This window comes from Lepidothrix coronata, unplaced genomic scaffold (genome assembly GCF_001604755.1).
Source record: "Lepidothrix coronata isolate B3197 unplaced genomic scaffold, Lepidothrix_coronata-1.0 Scaffold272, whole genome shotgun sequence".
NCBI lineage: Eukaryota > Metazoa > Chordata > Aves > Passeriformes > Pipridae > Lepidothrix > Lepidothrix coronata.
In genome coordinates this window covers 418073-425693 of record NW_016690452.1, presented here as the reverse complement: position 1 = coordinate 425693, position 7621 = coordinate 418073, and the positions used below count along the sequence as shown (strand labels likewise).

At 66.1% G+C, this 7621-nt stretch overlaps 2 protein-coding genes across 3 annotated transcripts; both read left to right on the top strand.

Moving 5' to 3' along the window:
- Window positions 1–357: 357 nt before the first annotated feature.
- ANKRD34C (ankyrin repeat domain 34C) lies at window positions 358–3783 on the top strand. 2 transcript variants are annotated; one of them, XM_017836181.1, is made up of 3 exons: window positions 358–470; window positions 1034–1204; window positions 1319–3783. In XM_017836181.1, exon 3 carries the CDS (start codon window positions 1367–1369, stop codon window positions 2903–2905), a length of 1539 nt encoding a protein of 512 aa, XP_017691670.1. In that variant the 5' UTR covers window positions 358–470; window positions 1034–1204; window positions 1319–1366; the 3' UTR covers window positions 2906–3783. The 2 variants fall into 2 exon arrangements, with proteins under 2 accessions (XP_017691670.1, XP_017691669.1); XM_017836180.1 differs by having other exon boundaries at window positions 442–470; window positions 1031–1204.
- Window positions 3784–4123: 340 nt separating this feature from the next.
- Window positions 4124–6848, top strand: TMED3 (transmembrane p24 trafficking protein 3). Its single transcript, XM_017836174.1, has 3 exons — window positions 4124–4370; window positions 5024–5272; window positions 5714–6848. Exons 1-3 carry the CDS (start codon window positions 4206–4208, stop codon window positions 5948–5950), a joined length of 651 nt encoding a protein of 216 aa, XP_017691663.1. The 5' UTR covers window positions 4124–4205; the 3' UTR covers window positions 5951–6848.
- The last annotated feature ends 773 nt before the right edge of the window (window positions 6849–7621 follow it).

Genomic DNA, 7621 nt, shown 5'->3' with positions numbered 1-7621 from the left:
CCACGGCAGGGTCCCACCATCTCCATCTGGAGATCCCCGAGGGCAGGTACACTCACATCCCACCCCCGCACACAGACACCCCCGCACGGGTGGGCGCGGACACTCCCCCCTCACACTCCCGCACACGGACCCCCGCACACGAACACGCTCCCCCGCACCCGGAGGCAGGGACACGGACCGCTCCAGCCCCCCGGCACGCGGACACCTCCGCCCCGCCGCTCCCCGCACCCACCCCCGGGCGGACGCGCCGCCCCCCCCGCGCCCTCCTCCTCGCGCAGCGCCGGGCAGCGGCACCGGGCAGCGGCACCGGCAACCGGGCACCGACACCGGCAACCGGGCACCGGCACCGAGCACTGACACCAGCCCCGGCAGGGGCACAGGGCAGCGACACCGACACCGGGCGTCGACACCGGCAGCAGCCCCGGCGCAGGGCACAGGGCAGCGGCACCGACACCGGCGCCGGGCAGCAGGTAGCGGGCCGGGGGTGGGGGGCGCTCCCACCATCCCCACCAGCCGGGGGCGGCGGCGGGAGCGGGACCGGGATGGCCCCGGGGTGGAGGGGCGCCGGGAGGCACTGGCCTGGCGGGGGTGGGGAAGAACCGACGCCCGGGTCTCCCCAGGCTCGAGGGGTCCCCACGAGAAGGGGCCGTGGGGAGCTCTCGGACGGGGCTGCACCGCTGGCGCTGCCCCGGTGCGAGCACTGACCGCAGGTCCAGGGGCTGCAGGACACCCACAGAGGGCACGGGGGCGTGGGGAACGGCTGGGCGGTTTGTGCCCACCCCGGGGGGATTCTGGGGGCACCGGCTGCCCAGGGCTCCAGGAACGGCCTGAGGACTGGGACAGGGAGCAGAGGGAAGAAGGAGCAGGGAATGGGGAGCAGCGGGAGCGAGGAGTCGGGGGCAGCAGGAGTGGGGGTCATTGAGAGCAGGGGCGGGGGCAGCAGGAGCAGGGGGCACTGGGAGCAGTAGAAGCCGGGTGCAGTAGAAACACAGTAGAAAGCATGACTGTGGCTGCTTCTCCTTCCCTCCAGCAGAGGGGAAGCAGAGACCCCAGCTCCCCAGCCTAAGAAGCAATGTGGGATGCTCACACTGTCTCCAGTGGGCTTCGTGCTGTGGCCCCCCAGACCTAGCAGGCCAGTGGAGACCATCAAGAACTCTCCGATCTCTTCAGGAAACCAGTGCATCTGGGCAGCTGCCTGCAGGAGGTGGGTGGATGTGGCTAGAGGGGCAGTGGGGTGCAGAGCAGTGCCCGGAGCATGGCATCCCGGGAAGGCGGGGATGAAGGAGCAGGGCTCACCTCTCCACGGTTCCTCCTGCAGCCACCAGCCACTGCTGCCATCACCCAGCACCGAGCAGCAGCCAGTGCCATGGATGAGGTGACAGAGCTAGAGCTGGGGAGCAACTCCCTCCTGAAGGCCGTGTGGCTCGGCCGGCTCCGGCTGACCCGGCTGCTGCTGGAAGGGGGGGCTTACATCAACGAGAGCAATGAGAAGGGAGAGACCGCCCTGATGGTGGCCTGCATCACCACACACGTCGACCAGCAGAGCATCCACAAGGCCAAGATGGTGAAGTACTTGCTGGACAACAGAGCTGACCCCAACATCCAGGACAAGTCTGGGAAAACTGCCCTCATGCACGCCTGCATCCGTGGGGCTGGGGGGGAGGTGGTGTCCCTGCTGCTGGAGAACGGGGCAGACCCCAGCCTGGAGGACCGCTCAGGAGCCTCGGCGCTGGTCCACGCCATCAATGCCGATGACAAGGCTGTGCTGCAGCACCTCCTGGATGCCTGCAGAGCCAAGGGGAAGGAAGTGATCATCATCACCATGGACATATCAGCCTCTGGCACTAAGACCACCAAGCAGTACCTGAATGTTCCCCCTGTGCTGGAGTTCAAAGAGAGAGCCCCCCCCGAGGTGGGCGCAGCACCCTCCCATGTCCACCTGAAAAATTCCATCTCAGCACCTTCTCCTGAAGAGAAGGAGAGCAGCATTCTCACCCCACACGCTTCACACCCTGGAGACACTGGGGACACTGAGCCACCCTCCCCAGGCCAGAGAGCTGGTACTGCCCGGAAAACCCATCTGCCACGGCTGAAGCGGCTGCGGTCGGAGCCGTGGGGTCTGGTGGCACCCTCAGTGCTGGCAGCCTCGGCACACCGTGATGACACGCACATCTGTGCTGACGAGGATGTCATCATGGGCATTGGAGACCTCTCGCTCTCCAAAAAGACCCCCCTCATTCGGAGCAGCAGCAGCAAGGGCAGGGACCCCGCTGTCTTTCCTATGGTGGACGAGCAGGCACTGGGGCCGCTGGCATGGAAAGCCACCCAGGAGAAGAGCCCGGCTGCCCACCCGCGCCTGCACCACAGCAGCACAGTGCCGGAGGAGCCAGAGAGCACCAGCTCAGCCGCCAGCTCAGCCACGGGGATGGACGCTCTGCACTGGTGGAGGCCAGGCACGGAGCACAACGGAGACCCCCACCTCACCGAGATGGGGAAGGGGCCATCGGAGAGGAGGAAGCTGAGTGGGTCCCACCTGGCCTTGCTGGATGGCTCACGAGAGTCTCCCTCTGGCAGTGCAAGCACATCACCCAGCACTGTCCGGCGCCGACCACCTGGCTTGCTGGAGAGGCGAGGATCCGGGACCCTGCTGCTAGACCACATCTCCCACACGAGGCCGGGATATCTGCCCCCGCTGAATGTGAACCCCAACCCCCCGATCCCTGACATTGGCTCCAGCAAAGCTCCCTCCCCGTTGGCTGCTGGGCTGAAGCCCCTGGTGCCCCTCGCACCCAGCTCTCCCAGGCGGGGCGACCTGAGAGCCCGCAGGAAGCTCCTCCGCAGACACTCCATGCAGGCAGAGCAGATGCGGCACCTCTCTGATTTTGAGGAGGTTGTGGCCCAGTAGCTGTGTCACCTTTTTTTTCCCAAAGCCACGCTGTCCCTGCAGAAACGGGACAGTCCCAGATGGAGTGGTCACCCGCTCCAGGGACACACTGATGGCCGCGGGGGTCAGACCTGAGCCCAGAGGCTGAATCAGGAACGACCACCTGGGAGGCCAATCCCAGACCGTCCGAGATCGCTAGGCTCCGTGCCAAGGATCCGATCCTGCCTGCAGTTCCCTTATTCCTCACTAGTCACAATCCACTTTTCATTCATCCCGCTCGTTCTGACACCGAATTCCCCCCGGAGCCCCCAGCAGTGATCCTTGGGGCCGAGCATTCATGAAGTGCCTTCCAGGAGGGGAAGGGGCTCAGTGCTGCGGGGGCTGGAGAAGCGGGAACACTCCCCCCGGCAACGGACCGTGTCGGTGCCCTCTCAGAGCGGGAGAGGGAGACAATCCTCCACCTCCGAGATTCCCGAGAGCTTCGGCAGCTGAGCTCACCCGGCACCTCAGTTCTGGACCAGGATGGTCTTGTCTCGTCTCTGAAGCGCCTGAGGTTCAGGGCGTTCATTCGCCACCACTCCGAATAGCTCTAAGCGCTGAATCCCCGGGCAGGATTCAGGTCCCAGCCTGGCTGCATAGGAAGCCTCTGCCGGCGGCGTGGGAGCCGGGATGCCAAGTAACCGAGGATGGCACGGGCCGACCCAACGGGTTCATCCACAGGGAAAGTCGCAGGCACCGCGACACAGCCGGGACCCCGCTCTGCTGCCCGCCCTGCGCAGGGAGCACTCCTCACCCCACCCCTCATCCCACGCTCCGTGCGCCGTGGGCCGGCCGTGGGCCGTGGCTGCCCACAGATTCCATTAATGCATTTATTTACAGGAGTCCGTGTGTGTAGTGGTGCAGGGGCAGGTGCCGGGGTGACGCTGTGTCCCTGCGGGGACTTTTTCACGATCGCTGCATTAATAAAGCGCTCGCCGTTGGATGGACAGACTCGTGGTGCGGGGATCCGGCACCGGCCGGCCCGGGGGGTCCGGGGAGTGCCGAGGGGATCCCCGCGGGATTCCCGGAGTGCCCGGCACAGAGACGCCGGGTGGTTCCCAGGGGTGCCTGGGGGGTTCCCGGGGTACCGGTGGGTGCCCGCCCCAGTGCCGGAGGTGCCGCCCCCGCCCCGCCCCGCCCCGCCCGCAGCGGAAGCGCCACGTCAGGGGGGCGGGTCCCGGTGCCGGTGCGTGTCGCGGTGCGTGTCGCGGTGCGTGTCGCGGTGCGTGTCGCGGTGCGTGTCGCGGTGCGTGTCGCGGTGCGTGTCGCGGTGCGTGTCGCGATGCCGGGCGCGGTGCGTGTCGCGGTGCGGGCACTGTGCCTGGCCGCGCTCCTGGGCGCTCTGGGGGCCGGCGGGACGGAACTGACGCTGGAGCTGCCCGACAGCGACCGGCGCTGCTTCCACCAGGAGCTGGAGAGCGGCATCAAGTTCACCCTCGACTACCAGGTACTGCCCTGACCGTGCCCTGCTGATACCCCCTTGCCGTGTACCTGCCCGTACCTGCTTGCAGCCCTGCATGCGCCCTGCCTGCAGCCCCTGCCCATGCCCCTGCCAGCACCTTCGTGCACCTCCCTGCCTGCACCCCCCTTGTGCCCCATCCCAATGCCCCTGCCTTTGTCTTGTCGATGCCAATGCCTGTGCCTCCTTGCCCGTGCCCTCCTGCCCACGCCCCTGCCCATGTGTGTGCCTATTGCCCCTGCCTATGCCCCTGCCTGTGCCCCTGCCCCGAGCCCTACAGAGCCTCATGCAGGGCTGCAGTTCCCCCCTCCCATGCGTACCTCAGTTCCCCTCGTGCTGCACCAGGAGCTGTTCCCAGCCCCAGCCCTGTGACCAGCAGTGTCCACCTGGGAGCCAGGGCTGGGGTGTGCCCACAGCAGCCATGGGAGCCCCTGACCTTGGCCCTGGGGGCTGTCCCTGTATTCAGCCACGCTACCTGAGCTGCTGGCACTGTGGGGCACAGCTTCTCCAGGGCTCCCCTGGCCTGGCCCCATCCCATGGGCATGGTGCCCGCTGGCCTCTCAAACAGCTGTGGGGCCAGGCAGGGGCAGGGGGCCCTCGCCAAGTCACTGGGCAGGTGCCACCTCTGTCTCCCCACGCAGGTGATCAGTGGGGGACACTATGACGTAGACTGCTACGTGGAGGACCCCAATGGCAAGACCATCTACCAGGAGACCAAGAAGCAGTACGACAGCTTCCCACACCGCACTGAGGTCAAGGGTGTCTACACCTTCTGCTTCAGCAATGAGTTTTCCACCTTCTCCCACAAAATCGTCTACTTCGACTTCCAGGTGGGCGATGAGCCGCCCATCCTGCCCGACATGAACAACCGCGTCACTGCCTTGACACAGGTAGGTCCTGGGAGGGAGGGAGGGACAGAGAAAGGTCCTGCTGCAGCCCTCAAAGGGCCTCACAGAACGGCGGTTGGAGGCTCATCCCCCTTCCCCTCCACCAGATGCAGAAGTGCCAACCGCCAGCCAACAGCCCCACCACATCCTCTGCCCGGACAGGGGTGCTCTGCTGGGTCTGGGCTCCCCCAGCTGCAGCACCCGGTGTCCATCCTGCAAGAGGGAATTGCATCAGCCATTCCATCCCTGGGCGTGAGCCCCTGGGCTGGGCACCCTGGTGCCCTGGCGGGGCTCTCGGCTCTGCCCCGGTGCAGAACCACTCTGGGTGGGGTCCAGCGGGGAACTGACACCACAGGCACTGCTGTCCTGCTCTTGGGACTGTGTCCTGCTCCCTCAGTCATTCCGTGTCAGGAGCAACGGGGCACCTTTGTCCTTGTCCCCCAGATGGAATCCGCCTGCGTCACCATCCATGAGATGCTGAACTCGGTGATTGACTCCCAGACCCATTACCGGCTGCGGGAGGCGCAGGACCGGAGCAGAGCCGAGGAGCTCAATGGCCGTGTCTCATACTGGTCGGTGGGGGAAACCCTCATCCTCTTCGTGGTCAGCATTGGACAGGTGATGCTGCTCAAGAGCTTCTTCACCGAGAAGAGACCCGGCAGCAGTGGGACCAGCACCTAGAGCCGATGTGTCGGTGCCCGAGCAGAGCGGGGAGCGGGATGGCAGCGGCCCTGGGGTTGTGCTTTCCCTCTGACCTGTGCCGGAGGCGGGAGCAGGGGGTGACGTGACGCTGCTGAGCGGGGTGGACAGGGTGGACGTGGACACCCAAGTACAGGCATCCCCCCGCATCGCCTCCCACTCGCCATCGCCCACCTTGCTGCCCTGTCCCCCTGCCTGGCCACCCTGTCCACACTCTCTGGCTCCCGTGAGAAGCGGGCGGGTGCCCTGGACCAGTATCACCATTGACACTGGGGGACCCTCAGAGCCCGACATGACTGCAATGGCCACGAGCTGCCCCTCAGAGCCCTGCACGGCCAGCGAGGGGATGGGGCAGCTCTGGCCCACCTGGTGCCCACCCAGTGCCATCAGCCCGAGGAGAGCTGCCCATGGGCTGGGGGTCTCTGTCTGCACCCCGATTGTCCCAGGGCACTCCCAGCAGCAGAGCCACAGCAGCAGCATCCCATGAGGGCAGGTTTTTTGCTGGGTGGTCCTGTGGCTCTACTAGCCCCTCCCCTCGAAGCATTTCTCAGGCCAGCAGTGTTTGATTTGCCCCTACCAGGTGGTATTTTCATACTCACATGGGTCCATGCCTGAGAGTCAGCCCACCATGCACCCCCCCTGCAGATAGATGCCAGGGAAGCCCCATCCCTGCCCCAGCAGCACTGAGTACCCCCACGTGCTTGGGACTGCAGCCCCCCATTCCCTGGAGCCCCACAAAATGGACACCCCCAGGAGAGCCCTGGGGTGAGCCCCCTGTGCAAGACCCCTGGTGGCCTCAAGCCCTCAAGCAGGCGTGAGATCCCTTCCCAGAGCTTGAGCAACTCCACTGGCCTTTGCCACTTCCAAATAAATCCCTGCAAGCATGGCTGGCACCTCTGTTATTGGGCACCACTCCTGCCTGCCCTCCTACCTGCCCCCTGTCTGCACCAGCCAAACCTGCTCCTGGCATAGGAGAAGGAGCTAGAGAGATCCCTTGGCAGGAGCAGCCCCCCAAGCGCTATCCCAGCATGAGGCCACCCTGTCAGTGGTTTGGAATCAGTCTCCCACTGGGCAGTGGGGACCAAGGGGCTGAGGGAGCCCAGTGACCCACTGCAACAGTGGGGACCCCCCAGGCAGAGCCCAGCTCTGTGGTCCCTTCCTCAAGGCCAGGGGGATGCCAGGGCAGTCTTCATGGTCTGTCCATCACCCAGGCATCGCTCCTGGTGCTGTGGGAAGGGCTCAGCTCAGGATGCAGGAAGGAGTAAGGGGCCCAGGCACCCACAGCCCCCTCCCACCCCTGCGGGCCCCAGGAGCTGTGCCACCTCCACTGTCAGCGCTGGCCTTGGGGCAGCTGCCACAGGCAGGAGCACCAGCCCTGTGTGCCTCCCAGCGGCCTTGGGCAGGAGCCAGGAGCTCCTGTTTGGAACAGAGCCAATGGCAGCAGCACTCTGAGACTGCCACCAGCTCCGTGTCACTCACAAGGACCAGGCCCCCCACCCACGGGGACCGAGAACCCTGCAGGAGTGAACAGGGAGGGCAGTCCCCAGGCCAGCCCGCGGGTGCCCTTGGATCTGCCCCTTCCTGGGGACCCTTGAGCCCCCCGTAGCGGGGTCAGGGGCACCTGTGACCCCAGTGGGACAAGGCTTTGGGGAC